Consider the following 18,807-nt stretch of genomic DNA (forward strand, 5'->3'; position numbering starts at 1 on the left):
AACTAAAACATTCAAAAAATAACAGCAGGATCAAAAGCTAATAATATTCCAAAGGGTGAAACTGCTATTATTTAATCATTTTCTCTCCAGGGATTGAGTTATGATGGAGAATAAAAATGAAAGAAAGAATCACATTAATAAGCCTATGGAATGTTACAAGAAGTATATTAAATCTATATATGAGTAGAAATCAACTAGCTCAGACTCAAGATGAAAACTTAATAGACAGAAGCTACTGGATAAATGCCTCCATAAACACAGATAAAGCAAACTCTAAATCCTAAACTGCCTCCCTAGGACAAATCCATGATAAAAGGCTAACACAAAAAATACCACATTCAAACACCAACTGCAAATTGCACCCTAACATTTTTCTTCATGTGTAGAAATGTTTAGGGGAAATTTTTTTTAAGCATGATCAGCAATACTCTTTTATAGAACATTCCTGAACAGTGTCCCTTTGTTACGGCTGATGGACAGAAACTATTACTGTGACTACTTGTTCCTGGGAAAGATCTCACAGGCCCACTCTCAAGAAAGAAGCATCTACCATTCATCACCACCAAGTCAGAGGTCTGTTGTTTCCCGGTAGTCCACAGTCCTGCGGTGCCACCCTACAGGCTAGGTGGGGTTGAGGGGGATTCGGGGTGGGTGGTGGGAGGGGTCTCCTTCCAGCTTGAGATGAATTTTCTCAGGACTCTCTATACCTTAAAAGTCTCTGTTGTCATTTATTCTTATACAAAACCAGCAAAACATTCTCAACATTATCTATAAAATAAAACTTCTTAAAAAGCAGCCAGTTCACTGTAAAAATGGCATTATATCCTTATTTATTAAGCTATTAATATAAATTGTATATATCTATTTTGGGCAAATACAGCCAAGAAAGTAACATGATAAGATTCCAAAATCTTGGAATTTAAAGTTGAAAAGGATCTGAAGGATATGGTAACAAAGAAGACCTGGAATTTAAGAAAAATGGATTCCAAAAAAGACAATGAAGGTCTAGGCAGGTTGGCAGCACTAACTTATACATGGATTACATTCCATCCCACCTTGCAAGAATCACTTCCCTAAACCTATTTTACATGAAAATCTATTTGATTTAGAAGCCATGCCTGGATAAAGAGAGGTTGAAGCAAGTAGGATAAGGAAAGATGACATAGGGGTAAGCGATATTTATTGAGTTCCTACTGTATACCCCACATTATGCAAGGCACTTTACACATACTATCTCCTATAACTTGTAATTACCTAACTGTAGGTATTATCACCCTCACTTAATACATGAGGAAAATGGGGCTTGAGGATGGAAGGCCACACAGATAGTAAGTGACAGAACTGGGAATAAAACCCACAGCTGACTCTGCATGTGTATCATCTTCAGCATCCAGAATACAGTTCAAGGGTCAAGTTTAGCCCTAATAGAAAGTTACTTAAGTAGTTCACTAAATCTATAGAATTCCAGAGTCAGATATGTGAAACTCAGAGCCACCCCAAAACATCCAGGCAACATCTGGGTCTACCTAGCTCGGGGGAAGTACATTATTTTTAGGAAACTAATAAAAACTAACGTTGAAAGCCAGGATCATTGATGTATGCATGAGGTAAAATCCCCAACATAGACCTGAAGACATGTCATGGTTTTCAAAAACAAGCCTGCAAAAAACACTTTTATTTTCACTGGTGTCCTGGTGTTTAATGACTAGTCCACAGCAACTAATTGGCTAAAAATTTTTATTATGAAACTATTTAAAAAATTTATATCACCTTTGTGTTACTGATTTTTTTATTCAAAATTCTTAGTGGCTAGCCAATTCCTTAAAGAGCCATCCTACCATTAATTATCACCAAATCAATGGCTTGTCATTTATTAGCTGTCTGCAGTCACGCCCCACCACTTGAAACTGTATATCCTTACAGGCTTATTGCCATTTATAGCTGATAGGGTAGAAGGTGGATTTTTTTTTTTTTTTTAAACTCATGCATCCCACATACAAATATATTCCTGATCAAGCGGCACCAGGCCCTAAAATCTCAAACCATCCTTACATTGAGTCACCCACAGCAGTCCATACATGCAGAGAAGCAAGGTCCTTTCCATACTCCATGGCACCCAAGCACAGAGTACAGATGGCTTTGTGTGGAGGCAGTTTACTATCAAAGATATGAGGAGACTTTGAAGTCAGGAAAACATTGGTTCTGGCCCAGAACCGCTACTTCCAACTCCTGACAAGTTGTTTTATCTCCCCTAGTCTCTCTTTTCTTACTGGTAGAAAAGAGAGTACACCTACTCAAATGGTCATTGTGAGACTTCCATGAGTTAATCTGGAGTTTTTAAGCAGTGTCTGGTACGTATTAAGTGTTCAATAAAGGCTATTGCTATAGTCACCATCATCACTTAATTTTTTATCTTGACGATGAGAAATCTTAATATCTGCATTTTAGAAAAAATGAACACTCTAACAGTAATATAAATGAAGGGACACAAGACTACAGACAGGAAGACTAATTAAGAGGCTATTAGTGTAACTCAGGCTACAAAGACGTGGGCTAGAACTCCGGAAAGGATCAGTGAAGACAGAAAGGCAAGGACAGAGTCAGGAAATACTGGGCTGGACTGAGAACTGAGCAGATGGTAGGAGAGGAAGGAGGAGATTATGAAGACTCCCACATTTGTGGCCTGGATAAATCTGTAGTGATGGTATCTTATTAGAACAGATAAAGGTCAGGTTTTGCTGTGGAAGACAATTTTGGGCATGGTGCTGTTGAGAAGTCCAGGAAGAGCTGTGTAGGTGGCAACTGGTTCTGCAGGTAAGAAGAGAGACCTGCACTGAATACAGTGGTTTGATAATGATCACCTTATGGCTGGCAGATGAGCCAAGGACGTAGAAGAGCATGCCCAAGGAGGGTCTGCAGAATGAGAGGAGGCAACAACCAAGACCAGAGCACAAGTGAACACCAGCATTAAAGCATCTACAAAGAAAACTAAAATGAACCTGAGGCAGAGAAGAACATCTGGGATACTGGTGTTGAAGTCAAGAGAGGACAGTATCAAGTCAGGTAAATAAAGATTGATTTGTCAAGGACCTTAGTTACTTAAAAAGCTAAGAAAAACATAGGTTAAACACTTCAAGTGAATCATGGATTTGTTCTCTAACAATGTTTTCATATTATACAATGTTGATGCAATCTTTCTTTTTTGACAATATTTTAACTGTGGTATGCCACGTACCTTGCCCATTCATTTTAATTAAGAAATATTCTTAAAAGTTCATTATGAGGTAAAATCGTGTTTTAACTTTCCCCAAACTAGTCCAATGTTAAGAATTTTAAAGGATACTTTTTAGCTTTTAAAAACCCATGTACAGCAAAAATATTGGGATCAACTAATAAATTCTCAAATCTACCTGAATTAATCCTTAAGAACTGTAACTTCTATTTTCTCTGCCTTAAAAGTAACGTGCTATTTTAAATGACAATAATGCACTTCTCTGATATGTTATAATAAGAATTGGTCCTAGGCCGAGGCGGACGGATCACCTGAGGTCGGGGGTTCGAGACCAGCCTGACCAAGATGGAGAAACCCCGTCTCGACTAAAAAAAAAAAAAAAAAAAAAAAAAAAAATCAGGCAGGCGTGGTGGCGCATGCCTGTAATTCCAGCTACTCAGGAGGCTGAGGCAGGAGAATCACTTGGACCTGGGAGGCGGAGGTTGTGGTGAGCTGAGATCACACCATTGCACTCCAGCCTGGACAACAAGAGCAAAATTCCATCTCAAAATAAAAAAAGAAAAAGAAAAAGAAAAAAAATTGGTCCTAAACAGAACATAACATGAAACTTCCAGAGAGAAAGGAAAATGTTGCTATCTTTGGGGGAAAATGTCTCTCTTTGAAATCCAGTATCAAACCTCTCCAGTAGCATTAGCCGGGCACAATAATTCACAGCTGTAATCCCAGCTACCTGGGAGGCTGAGGCAGGAGGACCTCTTGAGCAATATACCAAAACCCTGTCTGAAAACAAAACAAAACAAAACAAAAAACTATCTCCAGTAGCAATTGTTTCAATTCCTTTGAAACAATCACAGTGCCATTTTTTTTCTGAGCCAGAATGAAAGACTAGTAATAGTAAAAGGCAGGCAAGAAAAAGAGACCTGCTTCTTAGTCACAGAAAAAACAGGGCCAACACAGCCATGCTAGAGCACTGCCCAGAGAGGGTAGAGAAGGGCTGCAGCAGAGAGGAGGAGCACTGTTTTCTTGTTGCTGACTTCACCATGGTTCTTCCTCACCACCGATGTCAGAGCAGGTATGGCAGGCTGCCAGGTGTGCCTCTGCCTGTCCCAGCTCTCATATCCGTCAAGAAAACCAGAAAAGTGAGAAAAGCATAGGGTAATATCATGGTTTTAGCCACATTCAACTGAAGACTAAAATAACTGATAAATTTTATACTTTTGAGAGTATCTTTCAAAAACACAGTAACTGATGGAACATAAACTCCAACACAACTATGGGTCATATAAAACGTAAAATATTATTCCAAATGTAATAAGTGAATTCTAAAACACTGAAAGTTATTACAGACTCTAAATTATAATGTACAAACTATAATCAACCTAACTTTGGAAAAAAGGATTACCTATTTTTCAACCCAGGATAATAATAATTTTGCTTTGCTTCATTTCAAAATACTTTTCTCAAGATTGCTATATCTTTAGTCTCCACTCCTCTCCACCTCAAAGATATACTTTAGGTTTTCATGCCTCTTAAAAACAAAAAGCTTTATGAACCCCAGCATGTCATTTGCATAACTGGAGGAAAGAGATAACGAAAAGAATTTTGTAAACCAGTTAGAGAAACATTTATTATTTAAAAATGGCAAACAGATACTCATTGTTCAAAATAAAGCTTTATGAACTTAAATATCAGTCCTAAACTATATTTACTGTCAACCCAAGGATCTAATAAACTGTTAAATATTCTAGCTACATCTGTTCTCGTGACTACACATAAAGTCTGAAACTGCCAAGATTTATTCTCTAACACACACTTTAGAGCAAAAATTTTGTTAAGTTCAATTCCTTGCCAGCTCATAAGCTTAGGTTTAATTTTAAAAGAAAATGTAAGGTGTGATTACACATTTATGAAGCCAACAAATTCACAGCTCTCAGTCTGTTTTCAAGAGGTCATTGGCCTAGTAAATGTGATTACATTATAATAAATACAATAAAATAAAAATGTCAATTTACTTTCAATTAACCACCTGGGAACCATCTAAAATCTAGCATCTAATAGCGAGGGGGGGAGTAAAAGGAGAAAATAGAGAAAAGAGACACAAGTTTCAGCCTTTTTTATATTTTCCATGTCTCCACTTTTTGAACAGAATACAGTTACAATAACAATTTTTACTGTCCTTGTCTTCTAATTCTAATATCTGTGTCAGTTTTGAATGGCTTTGATTGACTGGTTATCTTCCTCCATATGTTTTCCTAGTAATCTTTGATTAGATACCAGACATTGTGATTTATCTTGTTTGGTGCTAGGTATTTTTATATTCCTATAAATACTCTTGAGCTTTGTTTGTTATACAGTTAATTTACTTGGAAACAGCTTGATCCTTCTGATGCTTGCTTTATGATTTGCTAAGCACGTCTTCAGCAGTATTCAGATAAGAGCCAATTACACGTCCTCCTGAGGCAAGAATTCACTGAGTCCACTTCCCAACACCTCAGTAATTATGAGTTTTCCCAGTCTGACTATTGGGAAGAGGCACTGTGTGAGTGCCAGGCACTGTTAGCTCACCCTCTTGGATATTTTTTTCCCTCCTGCCTTGGATAGTTTCCTCACCTGAATTATCAGGTGAATATTCATGGAGACCCTCTCAGCAACTCTCTCCTCTCTGGGACTGTGTCCTGTAAACTCCAGCTGCCTTGATCTCCCCAGATTTAGCTCTTCAACTCTGAGTCTGCCAGGCTCTTCCTGGGTCCACTTCCCTGCACTGCACCCTGGAAACTCTCCCTAGGCAGGATGCAGAGGCAATCACAGGGCTCACCTCACTTGTTTCCTATCTATTGGGTACCATCACATCTCTTCTTTGTCCAAAATCCAGTGTGTTAAAAACATTCTCTCATTTATTTCACCTGGTTTTTCATTGTATCAAGTGGGAGAATAAATCTGGTCCCTGTTACTCCATCCTGGTGAATGCAGAAGTCTGCTCCCTTTTCGTAGTCATTGCCTGAGGAAAAGTTCTCCTGCTCCCCTTTTCATTCAGCATCCAAACAGACCTCCTCTGCAGAACTGCGGAAGCTAGTTACTGCCCTGCTGCTTGGCTCCTTCAGAGAAGGTGCTCTGGATCTTCTCTTTTGGTTCCAGAGCCATCTTTACCCTGGAGAATGCTGTTGGTTACTTCTCTCCCATTCTCAGCTCCGCAAAGCCAGGCCTGAGGGCCACACTCCTGCCACACCTCCCCTTCTCCCCAACTTGCCAGTCTCTTGGCAGGTGAGCTTGAACAGTCATTTCTTGAAGCTCAGGAGTTTGGCAAGTTAGTCTCTAGAACACACACTGGTCAAACGCCACTACAGATATGCCATAATCTCTTAAATATATCTGTTATACTTTGTTCTAAAGATTTTCTAAATATAGTCCATAGTCCACATGTTACCAAAAAACAAAACAAAAAAACACAAACAAAAAGAAGGGCAGAGTCCCTTGGCATTAACTATAGTAGATATATAAACATAAAGCAAAAAGAATCAGGACCCTTAAAATATGCATAAACACTAAATCTCATCAGAGGCAGCAGCGACCACCACTTCTAGGAGGTGGGTTCTAGGCAACAAGCAAATTTCAAAGTTTGGATAAATCAGTGAAAAATGTTTCTGGAGTCAGTATGCCCCTAAGCAGGTTTCGAGTCCAACAGAAGACTATGTTAAAATTATGAGTCACTTATAATTAACAAGAATTGCTAAAATCACTGTTCTTCAAGATGCTACTATTTTTGGAGAAATTCTGATAGTATGCTGTGTACTGAAGGGGAAAGCATAAGTACTGAAGGGGAATGCATAAGGGATCTAGAAACTTGGAAATAAGAAATATTTTAATAAAATTACACACTTATGCATGATTTCAAGTATAACTAATTATTGTGACAGAATTTCAATAAGCACTCTAAGGATTATGGTGGCACTGGAAAGATTAAAAATCTAGAAGGTTAAGATTCTATACTTCCATTTAGCTCTATCTCTAAACGTACCTACTGTTCATGACTCGGGGTCTTTGTTCCCACTGTTCCTTCTGTTTGGAGCTGTACAGTCCTAAATCCTCATATGACTGCCATCTTATTCAAACCTCTTCTCACATATCTTCTCAGAAGGGCCTGTCCTGCTCACCCTAGCTGAAGCAGTCCTCCCCTGCCTTACCAGTATACCATTACTCCATTTTATTTCCTTCGAGGTTTATATTATTGTGTGAAATTATTCTTTTTTTTCTTTATACCTTTATCATCTGTCTTCCTCCACACCCCTAAGAATATAAACTGACCCTCAAATCTCAAGCCCACTTTTCTAATTGCTAGTTAGACAAATCCATGTAAATGGTTTTAAGTTCTTTATTTTGGCTCCTATACTAAATATTAGCTCTTCTTTCTTTACGAAAAATATATTTCCTATTGGTTACAAAAGCTTCTGCCAGGGGTCCATGAATTAGACTCGTATGGCTGTGCACTCATCTTCTGAAATATCTGACAACTTAGCTACTGGTTTGAGTACTGTCTTTGCCTATAGCCATATTCTAGCCACTATACAATGTTTTGTTGTTTATCAAGGCAATGTCCATTCCTGTCTACAAAGGTACTGGTAACAGTAATATCATTTTACATGCAGAAAAATATTTAGAAAAGCAATTTATGGGTATTTTCCCCGTACAACCACACAAGTGTCTTAGATGGCACTTTTCTCAGATAACTAGCTAAAGAGAGATGTCCTTCTTTACTGCACAAATGAAGTGGATTAAACCATCTATTCAAATGTTTCTCAAGGGTAGGTAAGAGCTATCAGAACCATCCCTAGGCTGTATATTTCCCTAACCACTGGGAGAATCACCTGACTAGGAAGCCACTGTCACGTTTATTTTATTTTGCGTTTATTTATTTTAAAATGGGTCATACTCCTGTTTTTGTAGGGGCAGGAATGTATTCTCTCTGCTGGGAATGTCCGTCAAATGAATGACAAAATATCATATATCCATTCGAAACTACAGATGCACTGGTATAAACATCTGGGACTCAATCAGTTTGTTCCAACTTAACGTCAAAAAAGAAGACACATTTGTGTTGGTGTGGTGGTGCGCTGGGAGCCTTGGACTGAAGACTCTGGTTCTGATGCTGGCCCCTAAATAGTCTGATGACTTAATGCAACTCAGTCTCCTTCTCAACTCCAAAAATTGCTGCCCTGCCCACACTACAGGCTCTGGTGGGAGCTGAATGAGAAAAGCCATAGGAGCCTATTGCAGAGACTATTAGCACTGGAGGAGTGTGAAAAATTATCTTTCATCTCCCACTCTCCCCACCTTCATCCAGTGTTCTGGCCCAGATTTTTGGGAAAGCTACAGGGTGTGCAAACATTGTTAAAAAATGCATGCACATAAGCATATCACATACCCAACTTTTTCTATCACATATTATCGTTTTCTTCAGAGTAAGAAAAGTCATTAGTGTAGTTTGCATGGCATCTTGTTAAAAAGGAAGAAGGTTTATTTTTAAACGACTCATCTCTTATGAACCAGAAAATTAAGTTTTTCACTGGCAGTATTTGAAAATTTCTCAAATGGTGTTATGTAGAATACTAAGTCACAGAATGTTAATATGTGTTACATGCAAATTGATTCTGTGAGCAAGTAAGTTGTGAAATGCTGAGTCAAAATTTTTTTTTTTTTTTTTTTTTTTTTTTTTTTTTTTGAGACAGTCTCACTCTGTAACCCAGGCTGGAGTGCAGTGGTCTGAGCTCAGCTCACTGCAACCTCCCGGTCCTGGGTTCAAGCAATTCTCCTGCCTTAGCCTCTTGAGTGTCTGGGATTACAGGCATCCGCCACCACATCCAGCTAATTTTTGTATTTTTAGTGGAGACAGGGCTTCACCATGTTGGCCCGGCTGGTCTCAAACTCCTGACTTCAAGTGATCTGCCGCTTTTGGCTGGGATTACAGGCATGAGCCACTGTGCCCGGCCAAAATATTTCTTTGTTTTTTTGAGACGGAGTCTCACTCTGTTGCCTAGATTGGAGTGCAGTGGCACGATCTTGGCTCACTGCAACCTCCACCTCTGGAGTTCAAGGGATTCTTCTGCCTCAGCCTCCCAAGTAGCTGGGATTATAGGCACGCAATACCATGCCCAGCTAATTTTTATATTTTTAGTAGAGATGGGGTTTCACCATGTTGGCCAGGCTGGTCTCGAACTCCTGACCTCACATGATCTGCCCGCCTCAGCCTCCCAAAGTCCTGGGATTATAGGCGTGAGCCACCGTGCCCAGCAAAACATTTCTCTACTACAGGAATTCTCAGAACCTTTAGCATGCTGGTGCACACTGCAAAGCTCCATGGGCAAATGCAAAGTGTTTCTGGAGCTTATCTGATCACATAATGTTTTATCAATGGCAACCTTTTCAGTCTAGTATTCCATGCAGAAGAATTCAGGGAATGTTATAGGGAATGAATTAAAAAATGTTTAATTCAATTTTTGTATGTTGATAGTACATATCCATTCCTGAAGTCAAACAGCACCCAGGAGATGTATTTATAATGAAGTCAAGTAGTCCCTGCCCCAGCTCTCTCCACCTTTCTGCCCTGTTTTTCACAAGCAGCCATGTTCAATTCTTTCAGTTATTTTTCCTGGCATTTACCTCTGTTATTTCTAAATAATATGCAAATACTAATATTTATTCTTTTTTCTATTTTAAATATTACTTCTTGATTTCCTGCTGGAGAAGATGAGGATTAGCTATTTTACACCTCTGCTTCCCCTCAACACAAATATGCTTTTGCTCCCCCGTCTCCCCAGCAAGTTTTATCACAATTCTGCTTTTAATTATTCCAATATCACATAAATACTGTTTGTGACTGAGCCATGTAGCATATTATTTCTGTTTTTTTAAAACTGTTTCCACTCAGTGTTAATATCTACCTTGTTGTTGTCTGCTTGGTTTAAAAAAAAAAAACACACACACACACTTATCTCTAATTCCTCATTAAACCCTCCACCAGAGTTTAATAATTCAAGTTATAAATAAATAAATAAAGGAGTCATAAAGCTCCTCTCAATATTGCCACGCCGATCAGACAATGCATTAGCTTCATTTTTTCCCCCTTGGAAACACTACTTAGAATTCTCCAGAAGGCCTTCCTGTCCCAATACGAAATGCTCTCTAGGCTTGCTGAAGCTTCTCACCACCTCCCTGGAAATTCCCTTGGTGTCTCTTCTGAACAGAATGAATCCTCCTGGAGTGACTCATCTCTGCTCTGTGCAGGCTCTTCCTCCTCCTGGGTTACTCCCTTATGTGTGGAGCACATCCTCCAGGAGCTTCCTGACAAAGTGTTCACATCCACCACACTGGAGTCCTTGGCTGCCTGGAAATGATTTTATTTCCTCATGCTTGATGAAAATTTTGCCCAGTAAATATTCTTAGTAAACATTTTCTACTTTCAGCATTGTTGCTGAAAAGTTGAAGTTCCTTTTGATTTCTGATCCTTAATATAAAACCTTTCTGAAGGCTTTTATGATCTTTATTCCTAGTATAGTGAAATTTACAAAAATATGTATTTGACAACAGATCTTTCTCCACTCATTTTGTCGGGCACTTCATGGGCTCTTTTAAACTCAAACATTCATATCCTTCAATTCTGGACAATTTCCTTATGTTATTTCCTTAATAAATTTGTCTCTTCTCCTTCTCACTCCTTTATTTCTGAAACTCCTAGTACTCAAACATGGGACTTATGAATTATCTTAACATTCTTAGTTTTTCCTCAGACTTTTTGTTCTCTTAGAGGTTTAACACGATCTTCCAATGCTTCACTTGAAATTTTCTACTTTTGCTACCTTCTTTCTTTTTTTTTTTTTTATACTTTAAGTTATAGGGTGCATGTGCTTCTAAAAGCTCTCTCTTGTTCCTTTTCTACAGCATCTTTTCTTGTCTCATAAATACAAAATGGGCTCTTACAAGATGTTCTCATATATCTGAAGCTACTAATTACAATTTTTCTTTTTTTTTTTTTTTCCTGAGACAGTCTTGCTCTGTCTCCCAGGCTGGAGTGCAGTGGCGCAATCTCGGCTCACTGCAACCTCCGCCTCCCAGGTTCAAGCAACTCTCCCACCTCAGCCTCCTGAGTAGCTGGGATTACAGGCGCACCCTGCCATGCCCAGCTAGCTTTTTTTTGTATTTCTAGTAGAGACAGGTTTTCACCATGTTAGCCAGGCTGGTCTCTATCTCCTGACCTCATGATCCACCCACCATGGCCTCCCAAAGTGCTGGCAGTACAGGCGTGAGCCACCACGCCCAGCCTCGTTTTTAAGTTTTCTTCTGCTCCTCAGTCTCTCATTCTTCTGCAGGTTTTAAACAATATTGTTTACTAGCTTACAGTCTATGTATTTCAGTTCTTTTCATTTTGGAAGCTTTCTTAATTGAATATGATTCCTCAGCTGTCCATTCGTATTTGAGTGAGGCACCAAAAGTTGATTCGAAGTTATGCAGAGTGTGGGCTCAGCATCAGAGGGTGGTAAGAGCAGACCTAGCTGTTTCACCACGTACATACAACCTAAATATCCATATCTGCAGGCCTTTTCTTGTGGGCTGCTCAGGTGCAGTTTTGTAGATGAATGCTCCATTCTTCTGCACAGGGGATGTGAGTTTGGCTGCCAGAGTTCTGGGACCTACTGGGGAAAAGGGCCTAAACAGTCTTATTGTTTACTACACAGGCGTTCACTTAGTTCCTCTGTTTTCAATACATTTGTACATCTACCTGTCCTCGAATGTGTTAGAGTTAAGTCTGGAGCCCCTCAGGTGAAATTCCACATTGCCTGATGAGCTAGGGATAGGGTGATCACCTGGCTATGCGGAGGATCAAGGGATCTTACTTCACATATGTGCTTTCAACACACCAACACACCTTATCTTTCAAGATCCTGGTGCTTTCAATTCCTGAGCCCTTCTAGAATTCTGTGGTACACACCAGCACATACTGTTGTCATTGTTTTGGGGTGCCACAAGCCCCATAAATGTTGTATGTGTTCTGACTGCTCCACTGACCAGCCATTCTCCAATTTCTCTCCCTCTCCTTGGACCCCTCTATTTCCTGAGACCCAATAATATTGAAATTAGGCCAATTATTAATAATAACCCTACAATGGCCTCTAATTATTCAAGTGAAAGAAACAGTCTTACATCTCTCACTTGAAATCAAAAGCTAGAAATAATCAAGCTTAGTGAGGAAGGCATGTCGAAAGCCAAGACAGGCCGAAAGCTAGGCCTTTTGCACAAAATGGTTAGCTAGGCTGTGAATGCCAAGGAAAGCTCTGAAAGGAAATTAAAAATACTACTCCAGTGAACACCTGAACGATAAGAAAACAAACCCACCATATTGCTTATATGGAGAAAGTCTGAGTGGTCTGGACAGAAGATTAAACCAGCCACAACATTCCCTTCCTTAAGTTAAAACCTAATCCAGAGCAAGGTTCCAACTCTCTTCAGTTCTATGAAAGCTAAAACAGGTGAGAAAGCTGGAAAAGAAAAGTTTGATGCTAGCAGAGGTTGGTTCATGGAATTTAAGGTAAGAAGTCATCTCCATAACAGCAAAGTGCAAGGTGAAGCAGCAAGTGCTGATGTAAAAGCTGCAGCAGCTTATCCAGAAGATCTAGTTACGATAACTGATGAAGGTGGCTACGCTAAACAGCAGATTGTCAACAGACAAAATAGACTTTTATTGGAAGAAGATGACACCTAGGACTTTCATAGCTAGAGAGAGGAAGTCCACGCCTGGCTTCAAACCTTCAAAGGACGGTCTGATTCTCTTGTTAGGGACTAATACAACCGGTGACTTTTAAGCTGAAGCCAATGCCTCATTTACTATTCTGAAAATCTTCGGAGGCATCCTGAAAATCCATAGAATTATGCTAAATTTACTCTGCCTGTGCTGTATAAATGTAACAACAAAGCCTGGGTGAAAGCACATCTGTTTGTGGCATAGTTTACTGAATACTTTAAGCCTACTGTTCAGACCTACTGCTCAGGAAAAAAAAAAAAAAATCCTTTCCAAATAATATTGCTCATTGACAATGCACCTGGTCACCCAAGAGCTCTCATGGAGATGAACAAGGAGATCAACGTTGTTTCATTGTTGTGAACACAACATTGATTCTGCAGCCAATGGAATAAGGAGTCATTTCAACTTTCAAGTCTTATTATTTAAAAAATACATTTTGTAAGGCTAGAGCTGCCATAGGTAATGATTCCTTCAACGGATCTAGGTCAACTGAAAACCTCTGGAAAGGGTTAACCATTCCAGATGCCATTAAGAATGTTCATAATCAATGGGAGGAGGTCAAAATATCAAACATTAGCAAGAATTTTGAAGAAGTGGATTCCAACCCTCATGGATGACTCTGAGAGGTTCAAGATTTCTGTGAAGGAAATAACTACAGATGTGGTAGAAATAGCAAGAGAACTAGAATTAGACGTGAAGCCTGAAGATACAATTGAATTACTGCAATCTCATGATCCAACTTAAACAGATGAGGAGTTACTTCCTATGGATGAGCAAAGGAAGTAGTTCCTTGAGAAGAAACCTACTTCTGGTGAAGAGCTGTGAACATTTTTGAAATGACAAGAAAGGACATAGAATGTTACGTAAACTGAGTTGATAAAGCAGTAGCAATGTTTGAGAGGATTGACTCCAATTTTTTAAGTAATTCTACTATGGGTGAAATGCTGTCAAACAGTAACGCATGCTGCAGAGAAATCCTTCCGGGAAGAAAGAATCAATCGATGCAGCAAACTTCATTGTTATCTTATTTTAATTAAGATATTGCCACAGCCATCTTAACCTTCAGCAACCACCACCTGATAAGTCAGTAGCCATTACCATAGAGGCAAGACTCTCCACCATCAAAAAGATTACAACTCACTGAAGGCTGATGATCATCAGCAATAAAGTATTTTTAATTAAGGTATGTACATTGTGTTTTAAGACATAATGCTAGTGCACATTTAATAGACTACATACAGTATAAACATAATTTTTATATGCACTAGGAAAGGAAAAAAATCATGTAACTAGCTTTACTGCAGAATGCAGTGGACTGGAATAGAATCCACAATATCTTTGAGGTATTGCTATCATATGTTTCCAACAATCAAATTTCAACATATCTTGATAGAAAAAATCACAATATTCATATAATTTTTGTATTATGTAACTAAAAAGCAATAGGCTATTTAAAAATATAGAATACCCATCTCTTTATAGCTGCACAAGTAATAATACAAGTTAGTCAGAACTGGCAGCCACTGACAGAGCACTTAGTTGGTGCCAAGCACTATTCCAAGCACTTTACTGATTCCCTAAAACCCTATAATGTACTGTACTATTATTATCCCCATTTCACACAAGAGAAAACCACCTTCTAGGGTCACATGACCTGTACCCAAGCTGTCCAACCTCCTGCAAAAATTTCCTCTCAAAATTCTAAGCCTTCCTACCATGTTCCTTGAAACTCTTGTTGTATTATAAACATATTTCCATGCCTAACTTCTTTACAACAGAATGTCTCTAACTTTTCATTTAACAATGAAGACTAGCCTGACCATTTCTACCTCTGCTATCTTCCTCTTAAGGGAAGTTCCTCTTTTCCCACACCCACATATCAGTCTGGAAATGCCCTGGGTCACAAGGCTCACCCACTCATTCAAAAGTCCCTTCTCTAGGCCAGGTGCGGTGGCTGACGCCTGTAATCCCAGCACTTTGGGAGGCTGAGGAGAGTGGATCATCAGAGGTTAGGGGTTTGAGACCAGCCTGGCCAACATGGTGAAACTCCATCTCTACTAAAAATAAAAAAAATTAGCTGGTCGTGGTGGTGTGAGCCTGTAATCCCAGCTACTCAGGGGACAGAAGAAATGCTTTAACCCAGGAGGCAAAGGTTGCAGTGAGCCGAGATCATGTCATTGCACTCCAGCCTGAGCAACAACAGTGAAACTCCACCTCAAAAAAAAAAAAAAAAAAAAAAAAAAAGTCCCTTCTATGACAAGGACTCCATTCTTTTTTTTTTGAGACAGAGTCTTGCTCTGTCACCCAGGATGGAGTGCAGTGGCGCGATCTCGGCTCACTGCAAGCTGTGCCTCCCGGGTTCATGCCATTCTCCTGCCTCAGCCTCCCGAGTAGCTGGGATTACAGGCGCCTGCCACCACACCTGGTTAATTTTTTGTATTTTTAGTAGAGACAGGGTTTCACCGTGTTAGCCAGCACAGTATCGATCTCCTGACCACATGATCTGCCTGCCTTGGCCTCCCAAAGTGCTGGGATTACAGGCGTGAGCCACTGCGCCTGGCCAAGGACTCCATTCTTAATGCTGCCAAATGCCCTCCTACAATCTTTGTGGGACAAATGAAATGTACAGAAAGCACCTCTGGAAAATTCACACACATACAACCTTTTGTGAACAATTTGATCCATGGCCTCCCTGGAGCTCTTCTGAAGCTCTTCCATTTACAGCCTGCACACAGCCCATTTCCCATCCCTGCCCGGCAGTCTCTCAAAGTATGGTCCATAGGCCACCCATATCAGAATTACCTAGAATGCCTGTTTCAAACCATTCTAAATTTAAACCATTCTAGAGGCTTGCGGAATAAGGAGTCATTTCAACTTTCTCCACTAGAATTAACTTTAGAATGGACTCCCCAAGGATGGAGCCCAGGAATCCCCATTTTAAATACTCTCCCCAGGTGACTCTTACGGCTCATTAACATTTAGTGCCCATCTCTAAGGATACATGACCCTGATTGAGAACTTGTGTTCTAAAATACTCATTTCTATTCATTTCTGCCTCATTCCTTGGCCTCATTCTAGAAGACTTTAACATCAATACAATAATCCACTTCACCTATGTATTAGCTTCCTTGGGGGTAGGGGGGTGGTGGTATATTAGTGACCAGCTTCTCCTGTCCATGATAGCAACCCACTCCTGCTATTGTCACATCCTAGATCGAGAACAACTCCACTTATCAACACTCCTAACACCAAGAGTGTACTCTACCCAACCTATCCATCTCTCTCTCCACCAAATCTGCTCTTGGGCCACAGCCAGACCCAATCCCATGACTTCTGCTTCCTCCCAACTAGCAAAGCCCACCTCCAGCTTCAGTTCCAGAGGTGCCCAGCACAGATGACAGTCTGTCTCATGTTGTCTGAGACTGATTCCCCACAAACTTCAGAAATACCAACCCTGTACCTTCCATCTCTGAGATGGCCACTGCAGGACTTGGGATGCCAGAGCTAGTCTAGCAGGCTGTTACCCTTAGACTCCTTTTCCATCTCCAGTTCAGGTTGGCCTAGTGATAATAGCCATTATTATAACTAATATTTACAAAGCACTAACTGAATTAGGTAACAATTAATTCATTTAATCCTTATAACAACTCTATGATAGGGGTACATCATTATCCCCATCATAAATCAGTAACATTGAGGCCAAGAGAGATAAAATAATTTGCCTAAGGTCCCAAAGGTAGTGTGTGACCAAGCTGAGATTCGAAGCCCTCCAGCCCCTTTCCACAGCCTGAGCTCATGTTCCTTCCCTTCTGCTCTAGTAATGGAGGAGAAGAGCAAGAAAAGAAAAGAGCAACCCAGTCATTTGTCTCTTGGAGGAAACTAGCTCAGGGCTCCTATTTTGCTGGAAAACTTTGTCCTGTGTTCCACTCCTTCATCTTTATATTTGGGATTCATGTTTTACCTTCTCCTGAGTTTTTTATAAATCATCTCCAAAAGATGGCAACAGACAGTGGTTTTTAAAAAAAGTTTTGGAAAGCTTATTTATCAGTTTTATGTTGAAACCTTTGTCTTTTATCAGCCGGGACTTCTAAAGAGTAGCATGTAAAGTAATATGGAGAACTTCGAGACTGAAATGAATACTGTGGCAAACTTTTCAAACTCACCTCTTATTTTTCTTGTAATTCTCCAGTTGCTGGGACTGCATATGTTTGCATCTTTCTAATTCACACTGCCCACATAAGTCTTCCAGATGCAGCAGGTTGTTCTCTACCTCCTCAAAACTCGCCTCTAAATGAGCTGAAAGTATATAAAAATAAACAGACCTCAAAAGTCAGAATCCTCGATCATGATGAATACAAAAAGTATCAAAAATGTAAAAGTTTACATTGTTAAGATTGTTTTGCATTTCTAATATTTTTTATGAAACTTTCTTGAAGCAAAATAAAATATACTGGCCAACATTAAAACATAATTCAAATTATCCTTTTTGACTACATTTCAAGCATTTTCAACAAACAACTTCCCTAAATACTTATTAACCAGGAAGACAAAGAAATGGAGAAACATTATCTTGATTAACATAATGCTATATCTTAATGATCCCATATACCACATTTGAATAACCAATTTTCACATAAGAAGAATATGGTAAAATATAATTAACACAAATTATACCTAACTTAACCTAATTATACCTATACTTAACTAACTTAATATCTGTGTTTCTAAATTACGTTAGCATTTGTTTTGCCTCTGGCACATCACATACACAAATCTTCAAGACACAGTAGATATGCACAAATACTTGGTAAGCATGGGTTACCAGGCTACTCGGTGGATGGGTGAGGAACAGACTTCGCTCTGCCTGTCAGGTGACTAGTCTTTCACTACTCCACTCTGCTGCTAGGCCACAGAGCCTTGCAGCTTTATTGGAACATGAAGATCATCCACGCAAACCTTTCACTGAAAAGATTCAAGACTAAAGCCTAGAAAAACAAATACAGTGCCTTGCCCGAGCAAGCTAGTGAAGGGCCACACAGCCAGTGAAGGGCAGTCAGGAACCCAAACTGAATCCCTCTAACATTACACTAATTTCCAATTGACAGGATGCTAAGTAAACTGAGATTGTAGGGGCAAGGATTAGTTGTTTTCTTACACGAAAGAAAAGCTTTCAAGGTCAAAGATTTGAGAACTCAGAGCCTCATAACTAGTTATCTATTATTCACTGACATATGCCAATCACTGTGCTAGTCACTGGGATACAAAGATGAAAAAGACAGTCCTGGAACTCAAGGAGCTTACAGGAGAGGGGAGGCATATTTCAATGGCAACAGAGCATGACAGAGTAAGGCATGAGGTGCCGCAGGAACTCAAAGGAGTGGCATCTAACACAGATGAGGGAAAGCTCAGCAAGAAATGACTCCCAAGTCGGGAAGTAACAGTGATCCAGTGGGGAAGGGAGCAGTGAAGAACAAGTTGGCTGTGCGGCCTTCCAGTCTTGGGTTCACTTAAATGGCTACCATATAATTCCTTCATTTATGTACTAGCTTTTTATATGACTTTCTAAACTAGCTTTCATAGCATTTAGGTTTGAGGCAAACTCCTCAAATTTCAACTTACAATTATAGGCTTATTGTGATGCAAATTTTTGCCTGTTTTTTGGAAGTCCTAGACAGAGCAATTAGGCACAAGAAAGAAATGAAGACATCCGAATAGGAAAGGAGGAAGTCAAAATGCCCCTGTTTGCAGATAACATGATCTTATGTATAGAAAACTCTAAAAGCGC

The 18,807-nt window shown here is 39.6% G+C and overlaps 1 protein-coding gene across 2 annotated transcripts in view; it reads right to left on the reverse strand.

Annotated features, from left to right (window-relative positions):
* Positions 1 to 18,807, reverse strand: part of DTNBP1 (dystrobrevin binding protein 1) — a 143,078-nt gene that overhangs the window by 78,323 nt on the left and 45,948 nt on the right. For both annotated transcript variants that reach the window (XM_054491182.2, XM_063665839.1), the window contains one exon: positions 17,186 to 17,318. In XM_054491182.2, coding sequence (XP_054347157.1) covers positions 17,186 to 17,318 — 133 coding nt within the window. The remainder of the gene's footprint in view (positions 1 to 17,185; positions 17,319 to 18,807) is intronic.

This window comes from Pongo pygmaeus, chromosome 5 (assembly GCF_028885625.2).
Source record: "Pongo pygmaeus isolate AG05252 chromosome 5, NHGRI_mPonPyg2-v2.0_pri, whole genome shotgun sequence".
Classification (NCBI taxonomy): domain Eukaryota; kingdom Metazoa; phylum Chordata; class Mammalia; order Primates; family Hominidae; genus Pongo; species Pongo pygmaeus.